We start from the raw sequence: 17366 nt of genomic DNA, 5'->3' as shown, positions 1-17366 counted from the left end.
GACATAACAGTAAAGAGACAATACTTGCATATGCATAAATAACTACTATTTACTTCTAGTGCCTTGGAGAGGTATTCATGGTCCTTGAACTGTTTTCAGACTTTGCCAGGTTACAGCCAAAAGTGTCAGGGGTTTTGGTTACTGGGTGTTTACGTGATAGCCTGATGCAGTTAAGTTAAATGACTGTTAAGTTAAAGGAGGAGGATGCATGTTTTGTTTCTTGCAAATAAAACTCAGAAAAGTGTAGCATGCATTTGTACGACGCCCTGAGTCAATACTCTGTAGAACCATTTTTTACTGCCATCGATGCAATCTGCTGGGTTTCCTTAGAAGACTTTTAACCAATCTGCCAGAATGATTTGATTAAATTTACTTTGCAAAGTGCCTTAAGAAGAAGTGTTGCAAATTGGCGCTATATAAATAAAGTGATGTGATTTGAGCCACCTCTAACCTTTCTGTTTGTTCTCTAATGTTCTCTAACAAACCTCTGATGGCTTCACACAACAGTTGGATTTATACTCAAGTTAAGTTCCACACAGAGGAATCCCCCATTTCCTAGATCAAATGCAAATTCACTGCAGTGGAATTTCATAAGTGACATCAAAGTAGAGTGGAACTAAATATAAATGCATAAAATACATTTATTCTTTTTCCTCTACTTCCCAAAAATGTTGTACATTGTGTTGGTTATCACATCAGATTTTGTGCTTGTAATGTGACAAATCGTGGAAAAACTTTAAGGGGTGTAAACACCTGTTCATGACACTGTAAATACTGAAGCCAAGTATTAAAGTGAATGGTGCTGAACTGGTTGTAGGTGATGTATGAGTGTGTCTTACGGTGAGATGGTTATCTTGGTGTCTGTGTCCTGCTCGACTTTTTTCAGGTTGCGTCCCTCCTTTCCAATAAGGCGGCCAACAAAGTTGTTATGGGCCAGAATTTTGAGAGGAACCTCATCAGCTCTGTAAACCAAAATTACTGCTCATCACACGGGCCTCATGAAGCTGACTGGCAGCCAGGTATCATGTTCTGCTCCGTTACATTCATGCTGCTGGATCCGTGTTGGAAACCTACGTCTTGGTATCTTTGGCCTCCTGTTGCATGATCTCCAGGATCATCCGGCAGGCGGCTGAACAGCCCTCAGGAGTGGAGTGGATGCTAATAGGCTTCTCAGCAGCACCGGCATTCTCCTTGCGGTGAACATCAATCCTGTAGGGCAACAGATTATATTTACTCTGCAGGTTCCTTAATTCTTCGTCTTATTGTGCCACTGTTCATTACAATTGAAGAAATTACAGTTCTTCCTCATAACCCTGTCCTGTCTGGCAGTTTTTAGTAACCTTTGAGTTTCATTTAACTAAGTCCTCCACCCCCTGAAAGAAGGTTTCATTAGAAAAGATCATTACCAAAGAGTGCTGCAAAACTTTTTAAAGAATCTGTTACATTTTCAATTTCCTCAGTATCACAGAGCAACACAGCAAAGGGCAGCAATTTAGATTTGTCCCTTTCACAAAATTTCTCAGAAAAATAAAAATGACGGATTGAAAAACAATGAAAAAGACTGTTGTCTTTTTCATTGTTTTGAAACTGTTTGTTTCAAAACGTTGAAACAACTTTTTTTTTTTATAAGAATTTGTAAAAAAAGCCAGTCCACAAGCATCCTCATTCACAACATGTTTACTTAGAGGTTATTACATTATGATACAGGTTCACGTTATTTATTGACTTTATCTAAAAAAAAAGAAAATCAAAGATTTTTTAAACTTAAATGAAAATATAAAATAATACAATGCAACATACCACTGAAATTGTATTATTGTGTATACTAGGTCATCAAATCAGTGTCAGTTAACTCTGTCAACTAGGTTGCCTGTAGGGATGTTTAAGGTCCAGCAGGTGTCAGTATTCAGTGACACAGTATCAATACAGTTTGGCAACGTGTACGGTTCATGACGCCTCATCTACCCATCACTACTTAGAAGAAAACAGAGCATCTGGTTTTTAGTTTTGTCCCTCATAGTTCATTTTACAGGACAACCTAACAAACTCACCCATTACTCTACTCACAGCTGCACTCACTGCACCCCTCTCTGTTGTTTGGCCGCCATGTTGATCAATCAAAACAAGCTCAGGCGAGAGAGGAAAGGTGGGGCCGTGCAGCGAGAAGCAGATAGAAACTCAGTCAATACCGCGTCCCAGGCAGCTTGTGTGGTTTTATTTTCTGTTAAATTTAAAGTGTCCCCCCATCTTTAAAACTTTAGGTTTCTTTCTCTGCGCTGCTTTTTGCTCGTTGCTGTCTGTCTCCATAGCAGATAACCACACTTGGCATCGATGTATTAGCAGGCTAGGCAACTATTAGCGTTAGCCACCTGGCTGGAACACAGTGCGCTGAATAAATAACGTAAGGAAGCTTCAAGGCAGCTAATTTTGGGCTCAATGAATTTTATGATTCGAGAACTCATCACATCAAAGTCACCCAGATTTAAAGTTTGACATTGCTAAGTTATCTAGCATGACAGAATTTGATGCGTACATGTCTCTGCAAATTCGGCGACCATCCAGAAAGCTTCAGGGCACGGCTACCAAACAACCCTGAGCAGGCTGCAAAGCGTCTCATCTCTTTGTGTTGCACACTCAGTCGTAAGACGAAAATGGGGGCACATTTTAAGAGCTTCATGAAGAAGATCGTTGAAAACATAAATTCTGAGATAGCTCCCCCTAGTAGAGAATGAAGAGTGCTGGTACCTGCCATCCCTTGGGGTTTACCACCCTTAAAAGCGGGGGCAGATCAGAGTTGTCTTCAATTCAAGTGCTCAGCATCATGGAATTTTGCTGAACATGGTGCTTAATAGGCCAGATCTCAATAACATTTTACCTGGGGTCCTGCTTAGATCAGGAAAGAGACGGTGACATTCACGGCCGACATTATTCAAATGTTCTACTGTTTGAGTAATGGAGAACCGTAATGGTTGGACCACAGGAACCTCAAAAAGCTCCTGTGGCCCAATGACATTTCCCCCGGAGGACCATGCAAAGATTTGGATTCGAGTGAACACACTGAGCACATGAAGCGCAGTCAGGTGTTATGCTGAGAGGTAGCATTTGATACCTTCACCTTCAGTATTTCTGTCAGGGACAAACCATTCATGTGATGGGGCGTCCTATCCATGGGCGTAGGTTTGTATAGGGACCATAGGGACATGTCCCTACCAATAATTCGATGTGAATAACATGTTTATAATTTACAATACATCGTTGTTACAGCAGTCGCTTATTTTCCTCTCGCAGCTCCGCTGCTTGGCGGCGGCTGCTGCTGCAGCTCCGTCTGCCAGCCTGCGTGTCCAGTCGGTCTTTTCTGTCGCTTTAACTTAGCAGCACACGTAACTGTGCTGTGTGCTGTTTAACTCCACTCTCATTGGTTGTTTTGCCTTAAGTCCCGCCTTCTCTCTCCCTGGTTGGCTGTTTTCTAGTGCGTGCATGTGCGTGCATGCTTGCAGCGCGAAATTTAAATTTAATTCACACTAGAATACTGCGGTTACTACAACGAATATTAGACTACGAAACTAGTCCCAATTAAAAAAAATTATATTATGCACGCTATAACAGGCGATAGAAGAAGCAGGAGAGAGTAGTTTTCATTTGTGGAACTTAAGAAATGTAAGTAACCAACGTTAGCATCTTAAAATAATATTTAATTCTGAAGTATAATACATTTTATCAACAAAAATATTCTGTGTCAGGCAGGAGTTCTGAAGACTGCTGGAAAAATCGACAAGCAAAGAACGTAAGCTTTCAAAAAATCCCTTTAAGGCGGTTCAGATATAAATAGCAGGTGTTATTCGTTTTATAGAGTATAACAATACGAGATGGTGCCTAAACATTGCTAATTTTTTTTAGAAAGCATAATTAGGGTTCCACATAATAATAGTGCTATTTAATTCACAATTTCTACTTTTGGAAATAGGATAAAGTACAAACAGAGGAACACATTGGTTTGATTTTACATAGATTTCCACACAGTCCATAAGTAAATTAGTACAAACATTAGTGTCCGGTAAAATGCTTGAATCTGGCTGTTTATTTTGGATATTATTACATTACGGATAAGATAGTGTTATATTTTCTTTTAATAATTGTTAAAAGCGATTTTATATTTGAATAAACTTAGGCTCATGCTTAGTGTTGTGATTGTAGATGATGCCACCAAAAATGAAAAGAGACATAAGGAGCTATTTTAACACTCAGACAGTAAGTATCATAGGATGATATAAAAGGTTGTGTTACATTTAATCCTGTAATACTAAAAACACACTTGTATAATAGTAACATTATATAATTATAGGAAACACAGATATCCAGTAATAATGATGCAGGGCAGCTTGAAGGTGAAGCAGCTGGCCCTTCAGTGCTTCAGGTGATGTCTAATTTATTTTGATTACAAATTAAGGAGCAGCTTTTTATTTATATACAATATATATAGTGCTTATAAAATTTGTATTAATGTAGCAAAAAATGCTGCTTTTCTCTTTAAACGAAATGTCCCCTGATGCTCACGTCAAGTATAAAAAATAGGGGCATGCATATTGCATAGGACCAATGACATCCAACCAATGAAACTTGAGACCAGTAGTGTCCCTACCAAAGTTGAAATCAAACCTACGCCCATGGTCCTATCCATTACGAACTGTCTGTTTGATCCCCTTGGGTTCATTGCTCCAGTCACAGGAAGTGGAAGGATCCTTCTACTTGAGCTAAACACTGACATGCTGGAGTGGGACACACACTTACCTGAAGAGAGGCAACAAAACTTAAAGAGATTCTCTTCAAGAACTTAGTGACCTACACACTCCTTGCATGTAACACCAGCAACTCCCAATGCAAAGCAGTGTGCAAAGAATTGTGCTCTGCTGCATCAAGTAACGCCATTAGAGTGGCGGAATTCATCAGAGCCATAAGTGGAGACAGGACTAGCAGTCTGGGTTTTGTCTTTGGGAGGGCCAGACGTGCATCCACCATTTAAGCACCTCGCTGGCACTTTGTGCTGCTGTATTGCCAGTAGAAATAGCAGACTTCATTCTCAGTGAGATCAACCTTTAACCTGATGCAGTGAAGTTTTACTGGGACAGTAAGGTTGCCATGGGTTACATACATAATCAGAGAAGGCGATTTCATTTATATGTACACAACAGAATTCAGCGAATATGTCCTTCTACTAGAGCTGGGTGATACGGATTAAAAATAAAATCTCTGATTTTTTTCACAATAGATACTACATTAGTAGCGTAATAACTTAACCTGACTCTTGCCAGATGGATTTTGTTCCACAGAACATGTGCAACAGCATGGAGGGAATAGGGAGACCCCACACTGCTCTAGCAGTTGTCGTGAGAAAGTAATGGCAGACAGATTGCTGCTTTCAAGTGAAGCTGCAAAATCAGCAAAAACACAGAAAAAGGTCACTAGTTTAATTTCACTTTTTTGATTAAAAGTTGCTACAGAGGTCTGAAAAGCCCCAAAACATGAGTCGTTAAGTAGGAAACACTGGATTGTCATCTCTAGTTTTCCTTCACTATCGAGAGCAGCGCAGTAGCCACCAGTAGCTTCATACACTGACCCCTTTTCGCAGTGATAGACAGGAGCCTGAGGAGTCTTTCAAAATAAAGTAAATTTCAACATTTCCTGATATTTCAATTAATTTTAAACTCTGATTATGATTTGAATGAATTCACAAATATACAGTAGCTATGCTATATCACATGCTTTACATTGTTTTGACATATTTTTGAATTGATTCTGAAGGTGTGGCGGCTTTTATTTTGGTGTGGCGGTGCGCCAAGATCAATTACATGTACCGGAAACATTCCTCTTGGGGTAAAAAAAAGTTTCCTCTATAAGAGTATTTGCACAATTTGTTTTCATAAAAATGTGTTCAATATTGCAAGCTTTTACCAAAACAATTTCCCATTTCAGTATTGATATATATAGTGGAGGCCAAGGGGTGCATTGGCAAAAATAAAAATAAAAAACTGCATCTTCCAAAAATTAAATCTTCATAAATTGCAAATTCTAATTAAGTGCTAAAATCAATTTATCACCCAGCCCATTATATGAACCCTGATCAATGGTTCTACATCCATTCTGAGCAGAATTCAGCAGACATAGCATATCAAAGGAGTATACTAGGCCATTTCAAACACTCACTGCTGGCCTACTCTTGCCTTGAAGACATCCAGATGGACCTAAATATGGAAACTTAAATATGGCTGACAGTGGTCAGAGGGCCCGGTGGCGCCGGTGCATGGCAGCCTCGCCTCTGTCAGCCTGCCCCAGGGCAGTTGTAGCTACTAACATAGCTCACCACCGTCAGGGTGTGAATGTGTGTGTGAATATGGGCGAATGACTGAACTGTAGTGTGAAGCGCTTTGGAGGTCGTCAAGACTAGTTAAAGCGCTATAAAAGTAAAAGTCATTTACCAAATCAAGCGCATACAACAACATGTGGAGGTGAAATCCCTCTCATAACATTCTTTGCCCCCCATTCCCTTTTTTATTCCCATACACTTTATTTAGTAGGCTGCTAATACTTTACTTCCACTCTTCCCATGTGCAGACGAGATGGAATAGTAGCCTCTACATGCTGCAGAGCCTACTGGAATAAAAATGAACTCTCAGTGTCTGCAGCTGAGCAATCTCTACCAGCAGCACTGACAGCCACCAAGTGGGAGCTGATGAAAAAGACAGCTGATGTGCTTGCCCCCTTTGACCAGCTGACCAGGGATGTGAACAGAGAACGTTCAACTGCAGCTGATGTGATCCCGGTCATTGTATTTTTATTTATATTGTAACATTAATTAATATTGTTGGAAACAAACCATTCATTCATTTATTCATTAGTCCTCAAACGTGTTCTGTCGGGAGGACGACATGGACCAGGGAATCAAAACCATGAAGAGGACTCTCCTTGAGGCGGTGGAGAAGTGCTTTGCTTATTGTTTGCTCCTCAAACAATTCCCTTACCCGAACAGTGGTTTACGTAATTTGTTTTCAGAGTTTTTTGGGTTTTTTTTTTAAACACCTGGAGCTAACAGGCATATAGCTCCCGTAAGCTTCTTTGAAACCATGCTATGCTGATGTAGTTTGAGTGTGGTTTTATGGTTATAACAAACTATTTCCATAAGGTCTTCATACACCGATGGGATATTAATGTTTGTGTTGTCTGATCTGTTCATTATGACCAAAAAGAGCTCTAAAAGTCTTTTTAAATTAGCTAGCATAGCGCTATTAGCTTCCCAGATAACATTAGAGTTACAACCAAGTCAACGCAACTACAGTTTATTTTAAACATAAGGCTTATTTTCGTTTCACTCAGCCATCGTTCAATAGTGCTATGAGTGTTATTACCGCATTAATATGGAAGATTAATGTCGATTTAATGGTGTTTTGTATAACTTTAGGATTATCCCATCAAGCAACCGATCGCTACAGCGCTCCCTAGCTTCCAAGAGGAATAATTGCATTAATAAAATCAAGGGTCCTACAGATATTAATTTTACTGCGCAAATTATTCTTTAAAATGTTATTTTCTCAAACATTAATTCGTTTAACTGAAGATTTGCATTGTGTATGGGTTCAAACGCATACCAAATGTTCTAAATACGTTAAGCTAATCTGATCTCATTCCACATTCTTTAAGATGAACTTTAGTTCTCTAACATGGATCTGGTGTGAACAAGGATTAATTTATTCATTCTGATGTTTTTCAACCGTTTTACTTGTCTTTTGTTTCTTTTTTGTGTACATAGCTCCTTAGCTTCTTTTATCTTAATTTTGCTTAGTAGTTTAGTTAATTTTCACAAGCCTAGGAGAGAGGAATTGTTGATTGAAATATAGTGTTAATTCAGACAAACAGCATTCTATAGTGGTGTTCTCTGGATGTTAATTTTTATTTCTGTTAATAAATAAAACTTGAAGAGAATTTGTCACTCATTTATTCCATATGTGTGTAGAGTCTGCTGTTAAAAGAATGCCAGTCCTCGAATCACCCTTTCAACTATTGTCCTAATATCAGCTGTTTGAGCTGATATTCACCCGACAATACATATCAGACCAAATTATTTATTAAACATTAAATAACTTTAAAAAACATGAGTAATGGCACAACATCTGGTTCTGCTGGAGGCCTCTTACTGTTAAAAGGGAGTTTTTCTCTCCACTGTCGCTACATGCATGCTCTGTATAAGGGATTGCTGCAAAGTCAACGACAATGGAGAGTACTGTCCAGTGTGGCTACATGGTCATCCAGGAGGAGAGAATGCCGCAGGTCAATGACTTGGCTAGTGGGTTTCCTTAGACAAAAAATGTATAACAATGTGCCTGGATGATTCGATCCTGACTTTGTAAAGTGCCATGAGAAGACTTGTTGTGAATTGGTGCTATATTAATAAACTGAACTGAATTAATCTTTATAAAATACAGAAAACCTAAAAAATAAAGGAAAACATCAACTAAATTGAATGAACATCACAATTAATTTTGGTATTATATAAATAAATCTGTACTTTAAAATCCCCTGTTTGCATTTTAATGTACAGATTATAAGACATCATATTCAAGCACATTATACAGAATGTTTTCCACCACAAACTCAAGTACTCCACAACATAATCACCCACTTGCTCTGCGTCTGCTTGGTGATGTTGCGAATGGTGGCTCCCTCTTTGCCAATGATGGCGCCGACGTACTGCGTGGGCACCAGAAGTCTGAGAGGGATGTCGGTGTGTGGAGGTTTAGGGGGCATTCCAGAGCTCGGGGACCCTCCACGCAGTCCGCCGCGGGGCCCATAGCCAGGACGACGTCCGTTTTCGGTCCCACGTTGGCCCCCCTCCATGTCTGAGGTTTCATCGGGGATGTAGGAGACACGCAGGGAGTTGCTCTCCAGCTGATATCCATTCAGTTTCTGAATAGCTCTGATGGTACACAACATAGCAATACAGCAGGATTAATTATATACTTCACCTTACTGTAGATCCATTTGAAGAACAACAGTATACCTTACATTTTCACTAACGTGTCGGGACTTTGATGCAATCAACTGGTTTCCTTATATAGGACATTTTTGACCAATCTGTATAATCTGACCCAATCTGTATAATATGATTGAACTTGACTTTGTAAAGTGCCTTGAGATGACATGTTTCATGATTTGGCGCTATATAAATAAAATTGAATTGAATTGAATTGAATTAACGCTGTCATTATTCAGAGATTGCCGTAAGAAATTTGGTTGCTGTGACAGTAATAACTACACGTTACAATGACGTTTAATATTCCAACTTTTCTAGAGCTCTGTGTGACCCCTCAGCTAAAAGTCCTCCTGAACCAGAAGAAAAAGGCTTTCAACTCAGGGGACAGAGAGGAGTAGCGTAGAGTTCAGCGGAAGCTCCAATGAAGGATCAGGGCAGCAAAAAAAAAACTATGAGAGGAAGATGGAGGAGCAGCTAGCGCGGAACAACATCAGAAATGTGTGGAGAGGTCTCAAGAACATCTCCGGCTTTGGGCATAGGACCAGCAGGGCTGCAGACGGTGCCTGCCCTCAACTCTCCACACGTCTCCAACCCCCAGCTCACCAGAGACCTACCCCCCCCCCCCCCCCCCCCAACCCACCCCCCCACCCCCGCCACCACTCTCACCAACCCCTGACTCATCCACACCTTCGGTCCTGCCTTCCTCCCCCTCACAGTCCCTTCAACGCAGGTGAGAGGCCAGCTGATGAGGCTGAAACAGAGGAAAGCCTCAGGACCAGACGGCAACCCCCCAAGGCTGCTGAGGACCTGTGCAGACGAGCTCTGTGAGGTCCTCAGCTACATCTACGACCTGAGCCCCAGCCTGGGGGTGGTCCCCACCCTGTAGAAGACCTCCTGTGTGGTACCGGTTCCCAAAACGCTGCACGCCAAGAAACCGGTCCACTTTAGACCAGTCACTCTGACCTCCCATCTGATGAAGACCATGGAGCGCCTAATCCTTGCACACCTACGCACCGTGCCGGGCCCCACTCTGGACCCCACTCTGGACCCGCTGCAGTTTGCCTACCGGCCCAACATTGGAGTAGAGGACACCATCATCTACCTGCTGCAGCGGGCGCTCACCCACCTGGAGACCACTGGAAGCGCTGTGAGAGTCATGTTCTTTGACTTCTCCAGCGCTTTCAACACCATCAGACCGGTGCTGCTGAGGGGGAAGCTGGAGGACGCTGGGGTGGACAAACATGTAGCTGACTGGACCATCAACTACCTCACTGACCGCCCTCAGCACGTGCGGCTGCACGGCTGTCAGTCAGAGGTGGCACTTTGCAGCACCGGGGCCCCCCAGGGCACCGTTCTGTCTCCATTTCTCTTTACTCTCTACACCTCGGACTTCACCTACAACACGGACAGCTGCCATCTTCAGAAGTTCTCTGATGACTCGGCCATTGTGGGCTGTGTGTCTGAGGGAAACAAACTGGAGTACCGGTTGGTCATCATGGACTTTCTGAACTGGTGTGAGAAAAACCATCACCAGTAAGACCACGGAGATGGTGATCGACTTCAGGAGAAGACCCCCACCTCACTCCGCCGTGAACATCCAGTTCACGGCGGAACTGTGGCCGAGAGGAGGGTGTTGTCCAAGCTTACATCCATCATGGACAACACCTTCCTCCCCCTGCACCAGACTGTAGAGGAGCTGAGCAGCTCCTTTAGTGACAGACTTAGACATCCTGTTTGTAAAAAGGAGCGCTACCACAGGACATTCATCCCTGCTGCCATCAGACTTTACAATGCTGCATTATAAGTGCAATACCTAATGTGCAATTACTATTTAATACCCTGTGCAATAACCTGTGCAATAATGTGTACCACTTTAATGTACAAAGTCAAATCCATATGTATACAAGTCACCTTAAATGTACATAAGTCATCTATATCCTTTATTTCTTTTTTTTCTCGACCCACGGTATATATGTGGATGCACTGTATATACCTCATGCACCTTTTCCTCCATTTGGCACCTTCTTTTGATTATGGAGCCGATGTGACACGTGAATTTCTCCACTGTGAGATCAATAAAGTCTATCTTATCGTATCTTACTTGACTGGGATTTAATGCAGAACTACTAACTCCCCTGTGTAAATAAATCCAGGAGGGACAGAAGGAGGGTTTCTCGCTGGGGGAGAAAAAACAGTTTGGGGCGGAGCTTACAGTTCAAACTAACACGTTCACCTCAGTCACTGTTTGAATTTGTGCAGGATGACGTATTATTTATGATGGTAAAAGTGTTTCATAATATCCGTACTTGTATTCTGAATGTGAACACCTGTAAATTATGATGTAAAAATGTACAGCAAGATGTTTAAACTTCAAAAACTAAATAATTACTTGTACAAAAAATTCACACATGGGGAGGGGCGTTGTCGGGGCAACAAACTCGACCAATCACAGTAGAGCTGGCCTGAGTTTAACTCTCCCTCAATTCTGCCGTTTTCAGGCACAATGAGCCAAGGCAAGTTTGTTTAAAAACTTTTATAAGCTTTATTCTTGTATTTTTGATAAAGTAACAAACACCACTCTTCTTAATATGACTTGTAGAGTTAAAGTAAAAGAGTGCTGTCGGCCCAACGTTTATATCGGCCAGATTTGCTAGGCTGTATCAGCTAATACAGTTTGCAGCACTCCAGACCAGAATGCTATCACAGCTAACACAAACACTAGCCTGGGATAACACCAAATTTTTTTATTTATTTAATTCAATTATGTGTATGTTTTCCATAACTATTTTAAAGAAGAACCAAGTATTTTTGATTCAGTTTGTTTGGTTTATTTGTTTTGGAAAGTCTCAGATTTGTGACAACAGCTGTTTTCAGAGGTAACCTGTTCAGACTAAAGGGCTTTAGTTTTTGAAAACAGAGCTCAATAAGCCGTGATGTCTATGATTACACATAGCAACTGCAACTCTGTTAATACGGTACAAAAAAGATGGCCCTTGGACACCTTACTTTATATATTGTTTTGTCTTTATGTTTCAGGTAAAATGTTAAAATCATGAGCCAGGGGACAGACATAAAACTTGCTGGGAGGAATCTTTTTAGTTGCCCTGGAAGATCTAACTAGTTGTCAAGAAGATCAGTGGCAGAACTTGCTCCATCAATGGGGGGAAAGTTAAACATTTTATAGAAATGGCCACCAGATGGCAGACGTACAACACAAAAACTGTTTTATAGAGCCATTTGTTATCTATTGACAGACAGGTCTGTATATAAATGACAATATATATTGCACTTTTGATTACGTGATTATTCCAAGTTAAACATATTTCATGTTCATTTCCTTGGTTGAACAAAGGTGTTGTACATTTTCATCACTCATTCAGCATAAACAGACATTTACAACTGACATTTTGTGGTGTTAATAAAAAAGGTCAACATATGTTCAATTAAAAGTGATAGGAGAACAATAAAGAATGAGAGTTATAACCTACTGTCTTGCATGCTCCCGGGATGCATATGTAACGTTAACCACTGCAGTCTCACTCTCTGTGTTGACTGAAACAAATCAAACAAAAATTGCAGAAAGCTGAGTTAGAAAGTAGCATAATGCAGCATTCTTATAAGTAGACTGGGTTCACCTGCTTTCGATATCAAATCTCACTATTTGGTTGTAGAGAATGTACTTGTCGACCCCCCACTTAACACTAGTTTTCTACAAAATCAGAAGCTTATCAAAAGGATGAAGTTTTCAGTTTTTTACCAGCAGGCTGTACCATGTGGGAGAAATGTGTTCTCAGCTGTTTTGGAGGTTGTCTAAAGCTGACATTATTAAACTGCTCTAAATTGCTTAAAGTCAACAGCTGATACACAGAATAATCCATAACTATGTACAAAACTTATTGAAGACTCACATTTTATTTCAAGAGCATTAGCTCTTGAAATCCATTTCTAAGCCTACAGAAATCTCTATTTGAGAAAAATGAAAAAGTTTTCTTTTAGAAATCTGTGTCTTTAAAAGGAAAACTCAGTCATCACGCTTTTAATCATTCTTTGTTACAAGTGATTGCAAAAGTAGAAATAGAAAGAATGGATCCTTCAGAACCATTGCTTCTGAATGAAGGAATGGTTCTGAAGGATCTTTCAATGAGGAACAATTCATGTAAGAAAAAATGTGTGACGATCAACCCTTAGTCTGCCCAACATTTTAGAGGATCAAGAACTCCACACATTTAGGTAGAACAGAGAACCACATGTGGATCCTGCTTGAAGAACTTGTCTGGACTGAAACACCTAGTCTGCTTTGGGACTAACCAGACAATCTGAGGAAACTGATAGAACGCTACGCTGAATTTAATGAACCTGTTAAATGACAAAACTATGCAGACCAAACATCAATTTAAAAATGGTGATAAGTTGGGATATTTCCTCTCTTTTAAGCTACAAGGCCTTCTCTTAAAATCAAAAACGATTGATATGATTGGTATGATTGGTGAATTATCAATCCTCAGACAAAATGAAACTCATAGAAATGGGGGCACAGTTAGGCAAGTAGAACTAAACATTTTAGATGCAAAGTAAAACAGAGAAGAAGACGTACACTAGGAAGAGACCAAATAAGAACAACACTAATTTTAGATAACAGAGTCTTGCTCAGAAACTCACCTTGTTCACAGTTTTCCACGGTTCCACACTGTGCCAGCAGACCATCCAGCACCTGATAAACACAGAAAAAGATCATCACTTTCAGAATTTTTGCCCTTTTCTGTCTGTTTTTATTATTTAACAATTCACTATAACAACAACAAAAAGAATCAGAACAAAAATCACAAAAAGGGATTTTTCAATAGTTTGCGTTTAAGTTTTGTAGCGATTAGAGTCATGAATATATCAAACAGTTGGTAACAAATTTGATGGGGATTTTTTTTCCTTTTTTTCTGAAATCAATTTAAAAACTCCCTCAACTCTGGCTCCATAATAAGATGGAAAAAATTCCAATAATATTACACCTACAGTGTGAAAACGGTTGATTCTGCTTTAATATAAATATATATATATATATATCACTACTTTTCTTCTAAATTACATGCGGCCATCCCAGAATACAATGATTTGTGTTGTAATGGCAGTTAGATAAAACATGTAATTCTAATCTAATCTTTGGCATGGAAGATTAAATTTCTTTTGCTGCTAATCTTTGACATGCTCAACACTCTACCACCAAAGTCCCACCCCCTATTATTTATTTCATGGGAGATAATAATCTTTTAATTTGTTTTTTTGTTGCTAATAATTGCTACTTCATGACATTTTAGGTTACAATTTTAAATAAATAACTAAATGATTGGTAGTTCTGAGTAAGTCTTAAATTGTTTAATGCATTTCTGAAAAAAAGAAAGACTATTGCTGTATAGTATTGTAAGCAGTGGTGGTTTCTGATATGGGCAACGTGGGCAGCCGCCCAAGGGTGTTACTCATCCAGGGCGGCCTCTGATTCCCCCCATACCTCACGGACAATGTTCACAGCGCCTCCACTTGTGGGTATTTGGCACCTTGTGCCCAGGGTCCGAAATTAACACTCGCCAGTCGCCAAATGCGAGTAAATTTCCCGTTTGGCGAGTGAATTTCAGAGGGCTAGCTGCCACATGGCGAGTAAATGTTTGTACCAAGTAAATTACAAAACCCATCTGGGCTGCGGATGACCCGTTCACAGCTGTCCATCCAGAGCTCAGTCTAAACTCCGCCTTCTGCGGAGCAGGAGGCATGGGGGGAGAGCGGCTCCCAGATGAAGCCTTCATTCAGAACCAGTCATGGCTGCATGCTGGATCAGAAAACAGATCTGCTAACCAGATGCTGTTTAAAACGCCAGTTAGTCTGTTTATAAGTTTCGTTCTTATTTATTCTGCATTTTTTTAACTACGTGCGCTGTGTTTCTGTGCTTCGCCGCTCTTACTGCCCCCCGCCCTCTCGGAGCCAGCTGCTTTTATCCGCGGCCAGCGGATGTCCTTCCACTCGTACCAAAATGTCCCAATTGAAATCAACAGGAGAGTCAGTAGCTGTATTTCATGCTCTTGTTTTTAACGACACAGAACCAGCGGTGCTTCGGTGGGCGTGGTTCCTTGCGCTTGAATTCAGGTACGCAAAATTACGTTACATATAATTTAGGTGCGCACTTTTAAGGGTAATTTTAAGGAACTTGTAACATCAGGGGCTTTAGCTCAGACCCATTTTTCCTTCTCTCCCCTCTAAAGGAGCCCTACAGTCTTCATTTATGCATTTTCCCCACTGTTTATCCGGCAGCTGGATTATGCGTAAAGACGCAGCGCGAACCCCAGCGTGCTTTAAGTGTGGCAGCTGAGGGAAAAATGTTGGACCATAGGCTTGATGAAACTCTGCCTCATTCACAAATGAGACCAACATGGATAGAATAATGATAATCTGTAGTGTTTTTTATTGCCTGGATGTGAATATGATAATTCATATTGTGCCTTTTATAATAAACTTAATATTTTCCTATCAAAGGTAGGAAACAAAGATTTCTCTTCCAGGGTTCAGTCAGCCACGCCCCCAACCACCGCACACACACACACACACACACACACACACACACACGCACACACACACACACACCAAATTAACATAATCACACTGTTAATTTTTGGTAAAAATTGAGAGGTCTGGTGAGGATTAATATTTTGGCTGTTAAAAAATATGCCTGGCCGGTTGATTTTTACATCTACTGGCCAACTTGGCCGGTGAATCAAGAAGTTAATTTTGGACACTGCTTGTGCCTGCTGCAGTGCAAGTAGCTTTCTGCCGTGGTTGTCTGACAGACAGGTTGTAACAGAAGAGGGGAGGGACCGGGGGATCATAGGACCCTACGAGGCTTCAGTGCCAGGGTGCATGCGCCGCGGCCATATTTGATTCAGACAAAAATGTTGAGCAGGAGAGCTTGAATAGTTTACTTGTTTTATCTGCTGGAGTGACTCGTGATATGTTGATCGTGACCAAATGGAGGACGTTTTTTTCAGTGATTTTTCTAAACCCCATAGGAATGCAGAGCAACGTCAGTATTGGATACGAGCTTCTGAGAGGACTTTATTATGGAATCTGATCAAAGACACCTATGTGCTCTCTACATTTCCTGAGTGGTAAGAAGCCAACAATTGAATATTCAGGCTACATTTATTTGGCTTTTTTCTCAGCGGAGTGTAAACATCATACAATACATAAGGGGTGTTTATGTGAGCTTCAGTGTGTGTGTGTGTGTGTGAGAAGGTGAGATGGGATGTGAGTGTCTGATTACAGTGAGATGATTGACTTTACAGCTTCAGAAAAGAAGCTGCTTTTTGCAATTTATATATATATATATATATATATATATATATATATATATATATATATATATATATATATATATATATATATATATATATACACACACACACAGACATCTGTGACAGACTGGTGACCTGTCCAGGGTGTACCCCGCCTCTCACCCGGTGAACGCTGGAGATAGGCACCAGCAACCCCCACGACCCCATGAGGGATTAAGCGGGTCAGAAAATGGATGGATGGATATGTATACATACACAAATATACACACACACACACACACACACACACACACTGCTCAAAAAAACAATCTTTCATTCAATGGCTTAATAATTTAATACGTTCTGATATATTAATATGAAAATATTCTGCATTCTTTTGCTAGAAATGTCATCAAAATGTAACGAATTGCAGATTCTGTCTTTAAATATTGCATTTCCCTCTATAAGTATGGCGGATGGGTTGAGTGTAATTGGAACGCAGTCTGCTTTAGTCCGCCTACATGCGGTAGAACACGTGACACTGAAAGATTGTCTACCTTCCCTCAACGAAGATTATAACTATATTATGCATATCTTTTGATAGAGATGTCATAAAAATGCATTGAACTGCAATGTTTTTGTTATTGTATTTTATGAATGTGAAAGTTCATAAAACGTCACTTTCTCCCATCTTTGTGAGACAGAACGCATTAAAATATTTGGCTAAACTGATCAATGAAAAATTATCTACCTTCCATGAAACAAGATTCCGAACATATTTTCTTCTCACTAAAAATGTATTTAAAATGCATGTATACACAGTTGTTTTGCTTAAATGTTTAATGTAGGCTGGGTTGCTGGAATATTCCACAAGGGCACCCTGTATGTCAAATAATGATGAAATGGGGTACCTCGTGCATCAACTTGTTACTCAGAGGGAACCTGACCAAGCGTCAATATATGACAAGTAGGGAGTGAGAATGTGTTGCCTTACTCCACCCTTGTGGCGGACAGTTTTTCTTACTGCACGCAAC

General features: G+C 40.4%; 1 protein-coding gene across 3 annotated transcripts in view; it reads right to left on the bottom strand.

Moving 5' to 3' along the window:
• The window catches only part of igf2bp1 (insulin-like growth factor 2 mRNA binding protein 1), a 63461-nt gene that overhangs the window by 14858 nt on the left and 31237 nt on the right, over positions 1–17366 (bottom strand). For all 3 annotated transcript variants that reach the window (XM_036148606.1, XM_036148605.1, XM_012880630.3), the window contains exons 4-8: positions 13682–13733; positions 12511–12574; positions 8672–8965; positions 1075–1209; positions 840–962 (exon numbers count right to left, since the gene is read on the bottom strand). In XM_036148606.1, coding sequence (XP_036004499.1) covers positions 840–962; positions 1075–1209; positions 8672–8965; positions 12511–12574; positions 13682–13733 — 668 coding nt within the window. The remainder of the gene's footprint in view (positions 1–839; positions 963–1074; positions 1210–8671; positions 8966–12510; positions 12575–13681; positions 13734–17366) is intronic.

This window comes from Fundulus heteroclitus, chromosome 16 (assembly GCF_011125445.2).
Source record: "Fundulus heteroclitus isolate FHET01 chromosome 16, MU-UCD_Fhet_4.1, whole genome shotgun sequence".
Classification (NCBI taxonomy): Eukaryota; Metazoa; Chordata; class Actinopteri; order Cyprinodontiformes; family Fundulidae; genus Fundulus; species Fundulus heteroclitus.
Note: the sequence above shows the minus strand (reverse complement) of the source record. Positions and strands in the feature narration are given on the sequence as shown.